This window comes from Limanda limanda, chromosome 11 (genome assembly GCF_963576545.1).
Source record: "Limanda limanda chromosome 11, fLimLim1.1, whole genome shotgun sequence".
Lineage (NCBI taxonomy): Eukaryota > Metazoa > Chordata > Actinopteri > Pleuronectiformes > Pleuronectidae > Limanda > Limanda limanda.
Window position 1 is genome coordinate 10,758,894 of NC_083646.1, and position 19,406 is coordinate 10,778,299.

The following is a 19,406-nucleotide window of genomic DNA, read 5'->3' on the forward strand; positions in this document are numbered from 1 at the left end:
CATGGACGTCACATGGACGGAGATAATGTGGTGGCAGAAATAAACATCTGTCGAAAACCCTAGTTAACCCAGGAGTTCAAAGATGTTAAAGATGAGAAAACAAAAAGATATTGGTATTTAGCATTTTATTCACTTTATTTATCTTTTGATACAGCCACAGGAGGGAGGGGCGGGGCTAAATGTTTGTTTTTTTAACATATACACATTCACACATATTAAACAGGAATTTATAAAAAAGGTATATGAAAAGACAAGGCATCCGAATGTAGTACAATAGGACATAACACAATAAAACGGCAGATAAATGCAACCGTGAAGGCATCATCATGTATGTAAAATCACATGGTGATGTCAAAGGCATGGGCCACAGAGGCGGAGGAGTTTGTGCAAACAGAAGACATAATACTAGAGGAAATGCCCCCACCACCTACACAGTTAGCATGCAACGCAGAATCACTATTGCTGTGTTCTTTTAGTCGTTCTGTAATAATGCACCGGGCTCAATGCAAAGCACGAGTTACAACAGTTTTCTTATTCACTTCTGTGGCGGCAAATCCGGCTCAATTCTAGAGGAATGACGGAATACACACGAGAGAGAGAGAGTGGAGGAACATTGCCAGCTTAAAAATGAGAACATATAATTTGTAGGCGTTTATCAATGAAATACAGTACAGTAACATAAGAATTAAGAATAAAATAGTATATAACTGTCATGAGCAGACTGAAGAAGGAATAGTGGAAAGAATAGTGGTATTTACTGAATCATCAGAATAAATCCAGCCAAAAATAACACTGGGCTCAAATACAAAAAACATTGAATGCAATTGTTTTAGAAAACACCAATCTTGCAAACAGCTGCGAAATATTTGGTCACTATGTTTTAACAAGTGTTACCTGAAGCTCGAAGCCACCACCTCTACTGATCCATTTCCTGTTGTTACAACAGGTTCTTTTTGCACTGGCACACGTGTAATCTTAATATATAATAGAAAAAAGGTCCTTAAATTATATTATTTGCAAAAAACTATGCTATTATTTTTTTCAATGGGGTCTACTTAATTTGTATCTTGTGCAGGGGATTCAGAGTCAAACTGACACTAACAAAAACACTTATTTCGCAATGAAACTGTGCAACAATAATCACATAATAGGTCCTGTTTTCAGCCATGCAGCTGATATTTTTAACGACACTGTTTTTAAATTCGGAGATCCCTGGAGTGGAATCCGTGCGTGGCGAATCTGTGCTCGTCTGTTTGTTCATTTGTGCATCTAAAAAGCATGCATCTAAAATACTTATCATTGTTGAATCAGCTCTGAACTATTTTTTTGATCTTTTTTGTTCTAACCTTGGCCTGATATGATTAAGTAAAGAAAGTAACAAGACATAATTCAATACATGCCTGTAGAAGAACAGATTCTTATCACAAAGAACAACATTCACTGTTTTCATCTGTTTTTGCAGTCAACATTTAGCCCTAGAAAACCTTACAAAGTTATCGGAGTAGATAGAAAGCAGTTTCTAGGGAAGCATCATTAACCATGCTTGCAGGCACAGCCACTGCTAAAGTGTTAAAGATGTGCTCTATCAACAGAGCCAGAGTGGTAATAACTGTGGAATGGTATAATGGAGGTTCTGAATACACCTCACCCTATGGTAACAATCTGTTTTAGAAACATCAGTGTAGTTGCCACGTTCACAGGGAAACAGACCAGCCAGGGAAAGTCTTAAGATGGAAGCGGCTCAGTTAATGGTGCTACCAACAATGCTGAGGCCAGAAAAACAAAGAAAGGCAACTTTATATTTTCATCGCACTGCTCTTTTTGACCAAACTGCTCTTGTGCAAGTTATGCTGGAAATTTTGAGAGTAAACTTGGGATTGGTACAAAAAATTTGCTCTAGCTCACAAGGAAGGCTAAATGAGAGATAGATGAGTTCGAGATGGGGAATAAACGATGACTCAATGCAGTACATTACTTCTGCACTGAAGTGAACAGCGACTAGGGAATACTACACTGTATCTGCATGCAAACACTTTCACTCAGCACATTCACATTCACACCTGCAAACACATACGGAACAGAGCCCTGTTGCAAAGGCAAATCGGTTGCTGAGTGAATCCTGTGCTTTTGGATTTGGTTCATTGTTTGACACGATCACTGGGCAGCTTGCTTGGCTCGCTGGGTGTGGCACTTCATACACAGGATTTTACCATCCAATGGGTAGCAGCCGTTTTCATCTGCTTCTATGGAGAGGGGACGATTACAGTCCTGCAAAACAAAAGAATACATATTTATTATCATTTGACTAAATGCACGGCATGATATATATTTTCATTTATTTTACCAAATTCAGTATGATAACCGTCTTACCTCACAACGGTAACACTTGAGGTGGAAGTTCTTGTCGAGAGCCACCACTCGGACCGTCTCCTCGCTGCCTGGGGCAGGAATAATGGGCTCATTACAGCTCACACACAGAGGAGAGAAACGCCTGAAATAGAGGGATGGAAGAGCGCCTGTCAGTCAATCTTCCTCGTTCACATTCTCACACATTCTCAATCCGTGTCAAAATAACCTATAACAGTGTATTCTAATGAATATAATTGGTTGCTTCTGGACTTGGTGGCTGAAAGGATTGATCAATTTTGTCGCTTCCAGTAAGTCCGCATTTGAGGAAGCTGTGTCATTTTCTTTTTTTAGGAGATGGCGAAATAAGTTTCATAAAGTGCAGACAAAGGGAGGAAGCAGGTTGCTGTTCCTTTCCTCTACAACAACCAATCTCATCAGTGATCCTGATTGGTTACATGAGAGGGATAATATAGTGACAGATTCAAACACTGCTTTAATTGATTTGATCAGGAGAATTAATGTTGAAAAATGTTTCATTAGGGCAATAACTGAGCAAACAAGAGCCAGCAGCCACCTGTGGTAATCCTGGACACAGTAGGGGTTGTTGTTGTCATCGGTAATGAAGGGCGCACCCTCAAGTACGCAGGAGCAGGTGCTGCAGCGGAAACAGTGGGAGTGGAAACTCTGGCCCACTGCCTTGAGCACACGGTCTGTGATCCTCTCCCCACATCGGGAACACACTGCCAGGGAACCCTGAGGAAGAAGAGAAGGAACAATAGATAGCGAGATGAAACAAGGTAATTAGCCTGGAGCACACAGGGAGATAGTACAGTCGCTGTTTCAACACTGCTCAGCACTATCTATACACTTTAAATGTGCAAAGAACACATGAGAATTGTTTGATCAATGCCCCTTTATCGTTTTATGTTCACAGCAACAGCACCAAAAAATAATGTCATGTCTGCATATGTATTGTGTCCGAGTGTGTCCTCACCATGTAGCACTCCTCACACTCTGGACCACCATCCCTGTCATAGAACTGCATGCCCTGCAGGGGGCGATGACAACTCACGCAACAGAAGCAGTTTGAGTGGAAGAGTTTCTCCATGGCTCTCACTGCTGGTTGAGTGCGGGACAGGGCCTCGCCACATTTCCCACAAACCTCTGCAGTGGTAAGAGAGAGAGAGAGAGAGAGGGTGGGTTGAGGAGGGTTAGGTTATTTACAAACCGCAAAAAGCATCTTCTATCTCCGCTTTGCTTTTGTTAATCACAGTACAAAGATTATTTCAGTCATTTGCAAACATAAACTGAAACTCAACGTTTTATGGATTTGGCCAGTTCTACAGACTTAGGTATCAGTTTCATAAAACAGATGTAGCTTGATGTCTTTTAAGAGGACACATCTGTGAGCTAACACTGGAGGAAGAAACACCACAGCAGAAAACCAGTGATGAGTCAAATAAAAGCCTGCTACACTTAGACTGTAGGATATAATGAATCAATTGTGAACTCAAATGTAATATCCTTAATGGTTTGCATTTTGCAATCATTGAGCAAACTGACAAGAAAATGATTTCTCTCTCTCTTTTGCACGTTGGAACATTTCCAGTGTGGGATATTAAAAATCTTATTGGAAATACTCTTTGTCAGCAATCTATCACACAAACATCTCTTTCTGTGATATCGTGCAAAGCTTGTGCATGATGGGAATACTGGCAGCTTCTTAATGAGCGTAATTAGCAACATTGACATCAGTCATTAATCTACATTAGAACATAGAATTGTGGTGTGAGATAGAGGTGTGTTAAACAAGTCACTGACAAGCGTGTGAAAGACAGAAAGGATGAGCGGTGCAGAGCGTTTATCGTTGAATCCTTATGAGTGTGTGTACCTGTAGGAGCGGAGGTGATGACAGGTGCGTGTTTGTCCATGTTTCTAATAAAGTCCTGGGTCATTCTCTCCAACTCCTCCACTTCTTTCATGTTGAGAGGAACACCTCCACCTGGGATAGCAACTGGGCCGGGGGGTGATGGCTGATGACGCACACAAATACACAGACATACAAAAAACCATTAGTACGTGCCTATACATTATTTACATTTTGTTCCTACAGCATGTCTTATAGAGCATTTTGTTATTTACGACTGAGCTGTTTACCTTTGAAAATGCTGTTAGTGTCCAGTAAGGCATAATTCTCATCTGCTGATTTATTTATTTGTACTTCCTGTACCTTTCTACTGTTTGTGGAATGCAAACATAGTCTCTTCATAGCTAAAATAAAGTTGGGACATACCGTTGATGCAGGGGGAGATTTCATTGGTTGGTTAAAGGAAGAGGGTGGAGATGTCATCATCTTGGGTTGGGGAGGGGGAGGCACAGCAGCTGGAGGGTTTTGATTCGCATTGACTTGACTGGCAAAGGGAGAACTCTTTATGTGATTAGACGTTGGTGCAGCCACCATGCTTTTTGGTGGAGTAGAAGGTGCGGGGGGAGCTGCGGGTGGTGGAGGGAAAGAGCTGGTTGCATAGGGAGGAGATGGTTTTGGTGCTACACTGACGATGGGGGGGTTCTGGTTCAGGTTCTGGTTCAGTTTTTGCGCCAGAGAAGCAGAGGAATTGGTCGGTCTCCCTCCGAAACCGGACTTGGGCGCCACCGCCGGGGCCTTAGAAAAGGGCTGAGCAGCGGAGTTTGGTGCCGAGTTGTGATTGGCTTGACGGTTTGTTCTGGCTTTGAGTTCTTCGGCCCAAGGGGGTGGAGCCGGGCGGTCTCCCATCTCAGGAGGTGGGAGGAAGGAGAGCGCTGGTTTGGGAGCAGTCGGGGGCGGAGCTGAAGGCTTGGGTGCTGGTGCAGAAGGATACTGGCTCGGTAACTGAGGATAGAACAACATTAATACCATTAATTTTTCACTGATTCATTTACCCCAAAACAAACCACAAAGACAGACAAATTCAGTGTGAAGCAGTTCTGCTGTTGAATTTGTTCAGACACATTTATCATAAACTATTACTGAACAGAGAGCAGTTCATATGTAGTGTAAAACATTTCGGTAATGCTGAAATGATACTGAAAGAGGTACTTAGTTTAAAGTAAACACTGAAAGTGCCCTGTGGTTTGAGCTTATCAGAGGTGCTTCGTCTTTTTGACATTTATTTTGCGTATTTGAGCCAACATTACTCCATTACGCCATGATCCAGTACCTCCCAGTTGGATAAAAACACTCTCCATTTATGGCCCTTTCACTGAGTCTCTGGCAGCACAATCTGGCTTCATCACACTCTCATGCTCCTCACTCACTTCTCTCTCTATCTCTCTCTATCTCTCTCTCTAAGCAAGTGTCTCCTCTCTCCGTGCGAATCACCAGCTCCCTCTCCTCTTGTTTTGTCTGCTGTGTCTGCTGTGCTGTGTGTGCAGTTCACTTATCATTGAGCTTTCAACCCGGACAGACGAGGAAAGACCAATAAAACCAACCTGGCAACTCCCCAAACTACTTCCAAGGACCGACCTTGCTTTTTTATTTTTTCCCTTCCTCTCTCTGACTCATTCTCTGTTTCAACATCGCACTTCCTGTGAGTCAAAGTCTGCTGTCACTTTGCCTCTCATCCTATCTGTCGCTCTCCAGAGGACGAAGGTCTTTCTAATGTATCCTGAGGTGGTACAGTGTGTTCCCCGGCCCTCCATGCTTTGTACCTTGGGGTTAAAAGGTCCCCTGTTCTCCATCTCCGACAGCAGGTCAGTCAGAGTGTCGAGCTGTTGATCGAAACTACTTTGTTTCCCCATCATTCTCTGGCAGAGAAAAGCAGAGGGAGAAAGAGTCAAGCACATTTCTTTAGCTCACCAAAATGAAGGTGAACGAAGACGCACTGATGAGTCAAGAACAGAAAACTGGATGACAATGACAAACACTGTAAATACATATGAGCAGGACTTACACACACATACCTATGTTTGATTAAAACACAATAATGTTTGTTTCTTTTGACTCTTCCAAAATGTATAATGAAATATTGTTAAACTGTTTCAAACATTTGGTGCTTGCTCAGTTATTTGGAACAACAAGAATCTAAAGAATGATAAACAAACAAACTTGATGATTTGATAAATGACTATGAATAAATGAAAGACATTTACATTTTATTTCCCTGGCTGGATGAGAGAGAATAGAGCGGGCTGAATTATTAAATTTTCGATTCATTGGGCTGTCTGCTGAGAAGAATTTAGAAGCTCTCTGCTAATTTAAACATGAGGTATTTTTCCAGTCAGGCCACTTTTCAATTCTGTTCTTTTTTTAATGATCTTTAGTTTTTTTTTACAGAATCTAATTCTACACACTGATGCTTTAGTAGCCCGACAATTCCACTGCAATTAATAGAATCCTACATTTACATGACTACAATAAACCTTTAATTGCACTGTTTCGGTGACACAAATGTGCAATAATCCTGTTAGAGGCATGAAACTGGGCGATTTAACCCTTGGCTAATGTTAATATAATTTGTGGGAAAATCTCAAAAGACTGTTTCGTGCCATCACAACAATATCCTATTACAGTTACGTGCAGCGCAGGGAAGAAACATGCAGATGGCCAATGCAGCTTAAGATACCATCTTGACTTACCTGTGGGCTCAAGGCAGCACTGGGAATACTGGCGCCGGATGCGGGGAGAGGTGGAGGGGGTGGGGGAGGAGGGGGAGAGGGGCAGGCGGGCGGACAGGTGCTCTCCTCGGGGGGAGCCGGGAGGGGCAGGTCTTCTGCTACAGGAGGTGGGGCGGGGAAGGCGGGAGGGGGGGCGTCAGAGGATGTGGGTAAGGTGTGGCATTCAGGGGGAGGTGCTGGCAGGTCGTCATCCAGCGGAGGAGGAGGGGGAGGAGGGGGTGGGAAGTCTAACAGAAATGAGGAAGGTTGAGAAAAGTTAGCTTCGACAAAACAACGTCTTCATTTTCATTTAGGTTCCACTGTCAGTCATCGATCAGATCTCCTGAATACACTGAACGCTGGGCTGAGACGTATTCAATGACCTTTGGCTGTTTCTCTGATGCTTTCTGAACTCTAACTGTCGACTGAGAACATGAGTCAAATCGGGTGTCCTGTCTGGTAATGTGGTTATCCTGACATATGTTTTCCTGCTCTAAAGATGCCCCATGGAGTTTTCATGTAAACAAAGAAAAGTTGTGTTTACACTCAGGGCTTCTAACTAAAGTGTTTCTCAGCAGCATTTACTTCCTGATGAAAACATCTCGAAAGCAGGTTTTTGTAGCATTTTAAATACTGTTTGCTGTATTTAAAATGCTGTGACGATCTTAAAATTGTGAAGATCTTAAAATTGTGACACCAGCAGCTTGAATGTGAATATCCCTGTGTGCACAGTGTCCACTACAAAAACAAAAGGTATGTGTTAATGTTTTAATAGACAACTATTATCAGCTCAGATATATAGAAACATAATTATGAACAGGTTCCACCCCCAAAAACAAAGTTTCTGCAAAAATGACCAAAATGCAGGAAAATACAGCACATCAATGTAATGTCTCAACTTATTAAACCCCACAACTGATGCATTTCTGTTATACACTCAACTGTGAAGCTCTGCATGCTTGAGCATAAGAAGCAGCAGGAGGTGGGATAGCGAAGGGCTGCTTACTGAGTGGAAATAATACAGGTAGCTGCTTCAGAAAATAGCATCAATAATACACATACCATCAAGGAGCGTTGGGGGCGGCACAGGCACATCTCCCACACGACCAATCAGACCTGTGCCTATCGGTGTTGGTGACGGAGCTGTGGGAGGCGTCAGGCTTTTTGGCCGTGGCGGTGCCACCGAGGCAAACTTCTTTGGCTGGTTGTAGAAGGACGGTGTGGTGACTTTGAAATTCAGAGAGGATGTCACCATTAACGGCTTACTGCTGTTAGAGTCCTCCATTTTGTGTATTTATCTGGGGATAAACACAGGAAACATTTTGGGCAACAGTTAGACGCCAAGCAAGACAATATAAATTCTTATATAAGAGGCTATTTTGTTACAGAGGTTTGAAACAGGTCTTACTCGCACACCTCACTTGAATCCAATAAACTGTAATTTGGCTGACTTGAGTCAAAGGCTTTGCATGCCTTTGCAGTGAGGCATGCTGGGTCCTTTTGCAGTTGAATAAGTGTTGAAGGAACATTTTGGCCAGCCACAATTTAACTCTACACAATAACCTTGTAAAGGTTTTCTGTTTGCAGCGCCTGGACACTGAAAAGTGAAAGAATAATCTATTTTCACATGCAGACTAGATTTTGAGTGGTATTGAGAAAGCTTTCCTCCAGTGCATTGTAAAAAATAAAATGGAGGAGTTGCTCCTTGCTATAAAATCCAAACCAAATTGTGGATGGTGGTGAGGAGGCTGCAGAGACACTTAAGAAAATAACGAGAGCAATAAATATTTGGGGGAAAGTTTTTTCCCCTTTCGCTCTGTTAAGTTTCTGGCTATAAAATTGACAGGGGCTTCCTAAAGTTGTGTGTGTGTGTATATATATATATTGCTTTTCATCATCTATTCAGACAAAACATTAAGTTATTTCATATTAACTACAAAAACAGAATACAATATAGACCAGCACCTATTGTATGCTTAAGGGCTGATGCACTTCTGTGTCGATAGGCTTTACTAATTAAGATGGAGGTTTATTGCGGCTTACAACGTCTTTGGATTGTTACTGGATTTAGCAGTAAAACGAGACCAACTGCTGAGGATCCTATAAATCCAGTGTTACTGAATCCCCTTAAACACAAACACATCGACAACTGGTGCACGGTGGAATGAGAGAAAGGTGTGTGAAAATGTCCTCAGGCCACGTGTTTGCACAGAGCCAACAAAGTAGACAAGGTGGCACTTGCAGAAGCTAGAGACAATGTACAATATTTAACACACAGCTCTTTACAGGGACGTAAAAATGCACGGCTACGAAAGTTTACAAGAGAAAGTCTGGTTTGAAGTAGCGGCGATGGCAGGATTCATAACATTTTCATGTGAGGTGCGTCAGAGAGGGGGTGAGCTCAAATATTTACCTCGCCCATGCTGACGGTTTAAAAAAAATGTTGACGCTACTTCAGTGTCCAGATTCCTTTTCGGCACATATTTCCCTGGCGGCAACTAGACCTTCAAACATAACCTTTAGTTGAAAGCACGACTCCACAGTCCATCCTCTTCTAACACACACAGACACACATGCGCGCACACATCTGTACTGGCCCTCTGCAGCTGTTTAACAAACTATTTGATCCTCGAGGCACTGAAATAGTTGCATGGGCCTAAAAAAAACAACCTGATTAGACCTGTGGCAGTGATTAACGCACCAGTGTTTGGACAATTTAAGTAGACTTTAATAGGTTGTGAAACCTGGCCGCTTTCAGCTACAACCACGTAACAGAATGAGTTTCACACATCACATTTTCCAGTAAACAAACAATATGCATCCGTTTCCCTGATGAGGGTTACAAAGCACTGAGCCCTACATGAGCATCACAATTACGCTACAGACCATTTTCTCAGTCATGTATAATTCAAATATACTCAAATAAATGCATTCAATGGTTTGTTTGCTTTACTAAATCTACACCAAACCGTCTAGACTGGAGAGAGGGAGAGATCCCTCCTATAAGATGGTTCTGCAACTTGGCTTTAATATTCGGTCACAGCACGAGTTGATGTGTAAACTTTTCCCCGTAAAGAGTGAAACATTAACCCCAAATATCAAATGGTGCAAATGCTGAAATAACTCTAAAAGGTTTCTAAATTCACGTGTCCACAACTACACCCCTTCAAACAGCCACAGAAGAGGGATTGCACCATTTAGATGTAATCGAGTTAGCATTTGGAAAACAACCTTTTCGAAAATGAGATCAAGTCAGACAATTATAGGTAGACGGGGCTTTTCTCTGTAAAAAAAAAAAAAGGAACCAACCAGGACAAGTCTGAATGTTTCATCCTCATTCCTCGTTGTTGGGACACACAGGCTACACTTCAAGTTCTGACAGGACGAACACAAGCCTCACAGCTCCTGAATGTGTCTCATGAGCTCATGAACTACCTCCTATGATAAGAAACCCCTGCTTCTGCTTTTTGAGTCAGCCTCCTTCAATGCAAGATGGATTGATGTTGAGTAATTTTAACCATATATGTCCAAGTTGATGCTATGATGCCCTTTACTGACACAGAGGTGTCAGCTGCTGCTTTGCGTCATGAGACATCTCATAATGAATCACAGATGTGTCAAAGATAGAAAATAGTTTCAGCACACAGCGACATGATTGAGCCCTTGTTATAATACTTTACTTACATTACATTCTATCAGATAGATGTAGTTTGTATGTAAAGGTTTTTATGTTTTGTTATGTCATTAGATAAGACCGTATATTTTCATACATTTTACACAAATCCTAGTCAAAATATATTATTTTGTGACATATTTACAACCTCAAAGACAAAGGTTTGACTTAAGACTTAAATACCTAATGTCTTTGTCACTGTCCTTTAAGGTACAATATAAAAACACTGACCTAGAGAATCTTAGCTCCACTTCTCTGTCCTACTGACAATAATTACATCATTGTCCCACTTTAATAATTCAGAAAGTCTCTGCATTAATAAGAAGGGTAAGACGCTGAGGCTCCAGTGGAAAGGCAAATCAAAACCAAAAGATAGGTGTGCTTCAGTCTTGAGGATAATAGTTGGCTACTCCTTTATACTTCATGTTGAATGAAGTGGACTCTTAATACAAAAACAGATTGACTGTTAACAGTTGAGATAAAGCTCTTGGCTTGACATGAGTGTCGTACGTATGAATATTAACAGAGTACTTCTATAATGGCTTTGTAGAAGAAGTGCTTGACAAGGGGGGGATACAGACTTTGATTTAGTCTTTTCATAACAGTACTTCAGTTACCTCATCTCTAAGAGACAATATGCAACAGTCCTCAATTATTCAAGAGTTATAATAACTAGTGGTCAGGTTCCATTTGTTTCCTTGATACGGACCTGAGGGATTGAAAACGGTGAGATCAGCTACACACTCAGCCCCAGCAGGCCCACTTCAAATTTATCTTGAAACCTGATCCTTGAGAGGAGAGAGACCCTCGACTAAAGGAACATATTTGGCACGACAACTCAATGACATCATCTTTTTTCGCTGTTTCAGTTACACTCTAATCAGCTCCCCCCTTCTTTCTCTACATTTCCTCTTTTTTGCTCCCTAACTGACGACCTGAGTTTTTGTCTCAAGTTGCGGCTTACTCTCACAATCTCATGACAAACAACAACTTTTGTCTATTTTTTGTGTGTTTTTGGATAACTGAATGACATCACTTGAGGCTGCATTTAATAGGTTGTACTTTACAGCTGTGTTTGAGTGTGTCATCGTGTAGCCTCTGCATAGGCCCCAGCAAACTTCACATACTGTACTCTGCTGCTTTTGAACTTTGTATAAACTCCACATGGCTTTAACAGGGTTAGAAAATTGGTCCTCAGCACGAGTTTGGGCACCACAGCCCAGTTGGTTTTCATTCCATCTTATCAGGGACCGAGTTACACATGGGATGGAGTGGGAAGGTAATAGACCTAACTGGCTTGTAGAATATAAAAAACAGCAGGGCTACGGTTCTCTGTGGCGTGGGTTGGAGAATAACTCCCCTTGAAAGCTGTGAGACTTCTTCAAGAGATGCAAACAGGGAGTTGCAGGGAGCATTTGAAGTCATACATGTACTATTAAACAGCTCAAACAAACACAAGTCTTGGGGTCTTTGTGGCACACTTTCTATCGTCTTTGTATTTTATCTCGGCCTTGATCAAATTCACATGAAGGGGCAAGACTTTGTGATACAGTAGCTGTTAAGGAGGAATTTGCCACACAACAATTTCACTCAACAGTAATTTTGTGTCCTGTGGTCAAAGAGGAACAAAATTGTAGCTTATATACTGTGCTTCTGCTTTTTAAAGGGTGGTATAGGGAAATGTTGTAGCATAGTGTCTAATAAAACCAACATACTGTTAGTTCAACCCTTTTTTCCAAAAATACAATGCAGGTAGAGTAATTCTCAATTTAGGGATATTTTGTGCCACAACTATTCAAATATAAAGTATGTCCCCGTTTAAAAATCTTGTAAAGATCCCGAATAAGTTATAAGCTTGCTAGTGTTATAACTGCTAACTTTAAAAAAAAAAAAAATTAAAATAATTTTCAATGTCTAAAGCTTCCTTATCAGTTAAAAAGAACCTGAATTTCTGACAGTACTTCCAGTATTTCCTTCCATGTCTGGCCAGTCATTATATCCGTGACGAGTGTGTTGTTTATGAAACTCTCTATTGTTCTGATGCTAATAGCACACAGTTTCTGGGAAAGCGTGTCTGGGCTGGGGGTCACTAATGCGGGGACAAACAACCCTTTTGAGTCCAATCTTACAGGTCACTGGACATGCATTGAGCACCAGTGTTCTGTGGCTGGTGAATGAGTGATTGAAATGGCAGCATCTCAAAACTGTTAATAACATCAGCCAAATGAAAGCTCTCACATGAACTGCCCTGTCTGACTTGAACTGACATACATTGAAACGATGCAGGCCACAGATAAGCTGGATACGTGCACTGATTTGAGGCAAACGGGATACTCTAAAATAGCTTGTGTGTCTTGAATCTTGGAGGCAATCATTAAAATGGAGAGTTCTTCGTCACCCAGGCCAGGAATGGTAGCATATAGCCATTTATGGATCATCTTCATTCACAGATGTTAATTTGACTCACAAATGTACTTGAGCGTCAGTGACCATAATCCAAGTCAGTTCAAATGAAAGCACCACACCAACCTCAGACTATCACCATCCTGCTATAAATCATTCTTAACCACAGATTTCTGTGGTTGTGGATTGTGGCTCCCCTCCTATCTCGCTGGTGAAAATGCAAATTAAAAAAGGCCAGGCACAAATGTGTGGCTCCAGATAATCACAGGATTTTCAAATCCTCAGAGTTGTAGTAAACCTAAGTTAAAAACCCTTAACTGTCATGTATTCTCCCAACTTCCTCTATTACCCAGCTTTGGCGTTCATCTTGGTTTTGATTGTATTCTGGATAAGCCTTAACATGAGGAACCTGGTTATCCATATCTATGAATATAAACTGTCGTAACATCCGGGTTTCTGATCATCTGAATAGGTGTGTCTTGATTTTTTTGTCGATCAGTCCCCCCCTAAAAATTACCTGAATAAGTTGACCTCTATAAATACCTCGTCTAAAACTAAAAAAAAAACATTATCCTTGCTTCTGTCCAAATATTTGGTGATATTACATCAAGGTTTCGCAAAACTGATATAAGACCTTATCTCAGAGTACGATGTTAATAGAGGCAACACAAAACAAAACAGGATTCTATTGCATATGAGGGCAGTTACCTACCATTTTGTTGGAGACGCAAACTAAAACACGGTAGGACATGATTGAGTGCGAGAGGAGGTTCATAATTATCTATTTTTGGAACTATGTCAGCGTGCCATCCACTTCCACCCCACTGCTGTGGCTAACTCTGCAGACAGAAGAATTGGTCCTACACATTAACTGGTCCTCGAGAATGAGCACCAATCTATTTAGCAATCGCTTCAGCTTCAATTACAGACACTCCAAGTTGGCACATTTACATACACCATTTTAAACGCATGTTGTATTGGTGGCGGATTAAATTCTTACTCATACTAGCTTTGTTTGAGGTTTGAGAAAGATGAGGTATGTTTACTACACTGTAACACAATGACACCTGTTTTAGTCCAAGTTTACTTGAATTTAATTTAGTCTATTGTATTTGAGAACACAGTCTTCACCTACAGGGGTTGGGGTAAGGGTCCCAACACCTGTCACCTGGGGACATCATCCCCAAATATGGGTGAAGGTATGAAAGATGGCCCCAAGACTTATTCCAGATTTCTTTACACTGAATCGTACAGATAGGTCAACAACACTGTGTGCTCCAGCCAGGTCCTTGTAAGACGCTTTTCACTCAGGTCTTGTAAGTAGGCTACATACTTTCTTTTCACGTGTCCGGCTCCTCCCACCTTAGCACCCCATTGATTCGATTAGGTTTGGTTAGCCAACTGTTAGCTGAGGCTCTGACAGCTGACAGCCCCGGATGAATGGTCACAACCACAACGTCCATTACCAAGTGTCCACGAACCCCCCCACCACTATCTGGTCATGTGAATAATGGTGTGTGGGAGGGAAAAAATTTGAGGATTTGTAGCTAAAGCTAACAAGAAGAGCTAATGTTGCTAAAGCACATCACTTGGTGCTCTTATTCACCGTTAGCCTTGGTAATGCAGTCGGTTTAGGTTAGCTTGGCTCGGGTTGACTCTGCTAGCATAACACGTTAGCTCTGGACACAGATAATGTGCTGATGTGTTCCTCACCCACAGCTCACACACCCGCCCAGTGATAAACGCTATCGTCACCTCTCTTATCAACAAAACCTCAGCGGGCTTCACGTTAGCTCGGGTCGGGTCCACACTCCCTGAGCTCCGGCTAACACCGAAACGCCCCATTTTTATTTTTCACCCCCTGATTCTTACCTCAAACCGGGACTGTCACCGAGGTCCGACTCCACGAACACACACACACACACACACACGCACACACACACACACACACACACACACACACACACTCGGGCTCACAGCCACGTTTGTCACATCCAGCCCCGTCCAACTCGGTGGCTACACTTCCGCGTAGCTCGCCCCCCTATCACCGCTAGCCAACAGCTGGTTGTAGCAGGCTGCAGCACTACCAGGGACATTTATTCACATTTACCGCACAAATAGGGACCCAGGGAGGACAGAGAGGAGACCGGGGACCACCGCCCACCACCCGGTGCCCCCTCAACCCCAGTGTGCAGCAGCTTCTAACTCTCCGGTAAAGGAAGCTACAGCTGCTGCCATGTGACAAACACACAGAGGTGCCATGACTTCACATAGGAAAAATCACATCATCACACAATGCATTGGCCAAAGATTGTGTTACCTTATTAGGAAACCTGTAGCAGTACCAGCACCTCGTATTACCCTGATTCCCTCACCCCACTGATACGATCACTTACCCTGTCAGTGTGGATCTCTTCCCTTTTTCACTTCCACCTCTTCCTTTTGTTCCTCTTTCTCTGTTCTCTCTCTATCTCTCTGTGTGTGTGTCTGTGTAGGTTGCAGCTGAGTAAGAGTTGACTGTAATGGTAACTTCTCTTTTTCTTGTCTCTTCCCCTCTCTCCAGCTATTAGGCCCTCCCCCTGTGCGTCTCGCTCTGGAAAAGGAATGACACCATCCTTCCAAACAAGTTCTTTCTTGTTTGACTTTGGCTCAGGACTTGTGTATCACTATGTAAACAGCACCTCTCTCTATCCCTCTCTCTCTCTTTCTCTCCCTCCCTCTCCGTGTGTGTGTGTGTTCATAAACTGTCCAGTCAGACCCCTCCTCCTCCTCTTCATCCTCCTCTCCCTCCTCCTCCTGCTCTCTTTTCTCTCTGGATTCTTGCAGCATTCTTCATTCGGTGACATCAACCCTGTTGCCTCTCCTTGTAAGGTCAGACCGAGGGAATGAGGGAGCCAGAGGGAGGGAGAGATAATGGGGCTAAGGGCTTGATTAGATACAGACTGTAAAAGCGGCCAGGGCTCTTTTTAAAAACACAAGGAGGCACAGCAGCTGAAGAAAGTATGTTCAAGCCGAGCTGGGTTGTGGAAGAAGTTTTTATTTACTCTGGTAGACTTTCTTCCACTTGCCTCAACCAGAAACCAGGATTGTAAAGGCCTTATTCTGCCACATTTCTCTTTGCTGTGCACTGAGGCAGTAAACATGCAAGGGGCTAGATTGCTCCACTGTACATGATTAGTGCGCCTGGTTCCAGAGCAAATACATGTCATGGCTTTCTCTCGAAAGCAATGGTTATTCGTCACAACAATGAGGATGTGATCGCCCTCAACTTGGCGTGAAATCACACCTCCCATCCTGCACACCAGCCAACATGTCATAATGTACTTTAAACTCTCACACACACAGCCCACACCTTTGTTTGACTCTTATTCACACCTCCCTCATATCTCATATCTATCACTGAGTCATTTGACATTCATTTTAAACATTACTCTGATTTTTTCAAATTCAAACAATTCATTTAAGTTAAAGACACTTCAAGCTAATTAAATGTAATACCTTTGTGAAATCAATACTTAATTCTCTACCTCATTTTGGAAGAGCAAACGATTAAGTAATGGATTGAAGATATTTTTGTCAGAAATAATGAAAAATAATTCATTAGAAACATGTAGGAGCATTTTACTGTTCATCTTGCCAGCGTATGAATGTGATTTGCTGCTGAAAACTTTTAGTTGCCTTAAGATCGTAATTAATTCTATGTTGACTGATGTGCTTTTGGAATGAATGATGTTTGTTTGTTTGGTTTTTAATGATCAAATTTGTGCAGCACCAGTGCTTTATAGACCTCCTAAATATCAACATCGGACTGACTTTCATTCCAGCTGCACATTTTAAAATGGCCGTGGGCTTCAGCTTTGCTTTAAGTGAGTTTACGTCTTTAGTTGCCTCCTCATTCTGACTCTAATTGAACTGTGCCATGTAGTCCTACAGATTAGCTGCTACCTCTGCACGATTTGTTTTGAAATTCCTTTTCATTGCCTTAATTTTTAGGCCCGTCAGAGTTTTCTTTTTCAAATTAGCGACTCAGTGGAAGGTTTTTCAATTTTTTTTTTAAAGTATCACACCTTGTGTTTTTTTTAACACATGTTTCCAAACCGTCACATTTTGTTTTTGTCTTGTTTGCTTTAATACTCTTCTTTGTGTTTTTTCAGCACATTTCTTGACAAACAATTTCCATCCTCAGCCCCTAACAACCTTTTTGTCTTTAAAATTGATTGAGAAATATATGACTTGTTAAAGTGGATGTGTATCAAGTGAATGTGTGGTGAGTAATACATGTACGTATGAGCGATTCACTGCTGTCTCAGCGAGATCGCCACGCCCTCACAGATCACCCTGTGACACCTAGCTTGAGACACAGCAAACTCAATTGAACTTGTGAAACCACAAGGCCGGTCTTGATTGAGTTCCGTTTCATTCAAACCTCCACATTAGTAGTTGTGTAACCTGTTGTTGCCTGTTTCATGTCTGTGGACTACAGGGAGTGGTCATTGGGGTCTTTGATAGCCCATTGTCCAACAAGGAATGTTTCCAGTCTCTCCCCATTTCCACTGGCATGAAAAAAATGTGTCGAGTTACCACTCAGAGTTTTCCACATCAACTCTGAGGGGGGAAAACGTGCTCCCCAGTCTGACTGCGGCTGACACAGCCTCTCATGTGAGAGGAAGACCATGTTTGTTTGTCATACTAGATTCCAGCTGATCCATGAGATTATACATTCTGTTTGACCAGTGAGGGGATTAAGAAAGCTGAAGTGACATATGTATAACATTCTTCTGTCCTTTTTTCAGCCAGCTGCAAACACAGGCTGGTACCTTGATGTCTGAAGTTAGGAAAGTTTGGATCAGTTAAGGAGAAGGCCGCTCCGGGGTCCAGTCAGTCTGGAGGTAAGACCAAAAAACAAACAAAAAAAAAAGAAGCAGAAGGCCGTCAGAATCAGAGCCAGACAGCCTGGAATGCAGCCAAACCTTGGAATGAACAGTTCCTCTCCCCCTCCCTATCTAAAGCGCCATATTTTTCTTCCCCTCTCTCTCTTTCTCTCTCATGCTGCATTTTTCCACCACTTTTCTCCCCCAATCGCTCCATTTCCCAATGTGCCCTTCATACGCAGCACTTTTATTTCCCTTCCCATCTTTCTTTCCGCTCCTCCCTTTCCACCTCCCACTGCTCGTGTGAGTCAGTACCTGCACACAATACCTCAGTGCTCAGAGTTAATGTCCTCATCTCTGATCATTTTCAATTCAGTCAGTGCAGTCCCTCTCTCTCTCTCTCTCTGGACACGTCACAAAGGGAGAGGGAGAATCCATTTGAACATAATTTCATGTTTTTAGTGGCTCACACGCAAGCAAAGTATATTATCTGTGCTCCGTCTGAGCAGTTATGAATTAAAACCCATTTTACACACAACACACTCTGTTGATATGCATGCACAAACCTATTTTTGTGAATATGTTATTATCTTAGCTTTCAGATTTAACATCAAAAGTTCCTGGCCCTTACCTCACAGGCTCCCAAAACACGAATAAAGACTCAACACATTAAACAAAGTCTTTTATGATGACGTTCTTGGAATAGTACACGTGTTACCAATTTGACTCTGATTTGCCCGTAGGTGTGGATGGGAGCATGAAGGGTTGTTTGTCTCTGTATGTCGGCCATGTGATAGACCGGTGACCTGCCCAGGTCGCGCTCAAACCCTCTCCCTCATCGTGTAAACATGAAGTGTAGTCTGTGATGAAGGTGCAAGAAAAAAAAAAATGTGAACAGGTTTAAGAAAACATTTCAAGCATAGCTGGTTTGGACGGAGAACTGCATACTTGTGGCTAGAGCTGATGCTGATACTGACTATAAAGAGTAAAGGTATAGCAAATTCCAATATCGATATGTCGGCCAATATTATAGTCAGTAGTTCTCAAACAAGGGTCAGAGAAGAGTTTCATGACTCATCCATTGACATCATCATGATATTTAAGTATTCCAGGTTGATATGGTAAAAATATGTCATAACTATGGACTGTGTAGAAGTGTAAAGAAAATAGGCTTTTTAAAATTATTCTAAGGGGCATATATGAGGGGGTCACAGGAATATTTTTTTAATTTGTATGGGGTCCTTAGCTGAGAAAAAATGGAGAACCTCTGATTTATATGATAAACTGTAGGTTGGTTTGTTGGAGTTGTGTTTTATTGTTTCTCTTCACCTGTCCGTGCAGGGCATTGGAGTACAAATGGATATTGGGTTGTAGATTATTTTGGTTGCAGCCTTTTTTTCTTTGACTGAGATTAAATTAGAATTTTCAGCATTTCAAAATTACCCCAAGCACTATATCCTATAACGGATTTCATTTGC

At 42.0% G+C, this 19,406-nt stretch overlaps 1 protein-coding gene across 3 annotated transcripts; it reads right to left on the reverse strand.

Annotated features, from left to right (window-relative positions):
- Window positions 1–110: 110 nt before the first annotated feature.
- On the reverse strand, window positions 111–15,724 carry zyx (zyxin). Of its 3 annotated transcripts, none has more exons than XM_061080718.1 (10): window positions 15,454–15,724; window positions 8,044–8,279; window positions 6,964–7,229; window positions 6,037–6,132; window positions 4,643–5,218; window positions 4,241–4,382; window positions 3,344–3,513; window positions 2,924–3,102; window positions 2,371–2,491; window positions 111–2,268 (listed from the first exon to the last, which is right to left on the reverse strand). In XM_061080718.1, the coding sequence occupies exons 2-10, from the start codon at window positions 8,264–8,266 to the stop codon at window positions 2,155–2,157; spliced, it is 1,887 nt and encodes a 628-aa protein (XP_060936701.1). In that variant the 5' UTR covers window positions 8,267–8,279; window positions 15,454–15,724; the 3' UTR covers window positions 111–2,154. The 3 variants fall into 3 exon arrangements, with proteins under 3 accessions (XP_060936701.1, XP_060936702.1, XP_060936703.1); XM_061080719.1 differs by lacking the exon at window positions 15,454–15,724 and adding an exon at window positions 15,378–15,432; XM_061080720.1 differs by lacking the exon at window positions 15,454–15,724 and adding an exon at window positions 14,930–14,968.
- Window positions 15,725–19,406: the final 3,682 nt, after the last annotated feature.

What these genes read in the sequence shown, in the direction of transcription:
- zyx (XM_061080718.1), bottom strand. Translation starts at nt 8,266, where the DNA reads ATGGAGGACTCTAACAGCAGTAAGCCGTTAATGGTGACATCCTCTCTG. An exon ending in GTGCTGCCTTGAGCCCACAG is followed by an intron (nt 6,133 to 6,963) that starts GTAAGTCAAGAT and finishes TTTCTCTGCCAG; the next exon opens with AGAATGATGGGGAAACAAAG. An exon ending in CATCACCTCCGCTCCTACAG is followed by an intron (nt 3,514 to 4,240) that starts GTACACACACTC and finishes TTACCACTGCAG; the next exon opens with AGGTTTGTGGGAAATGTGGC.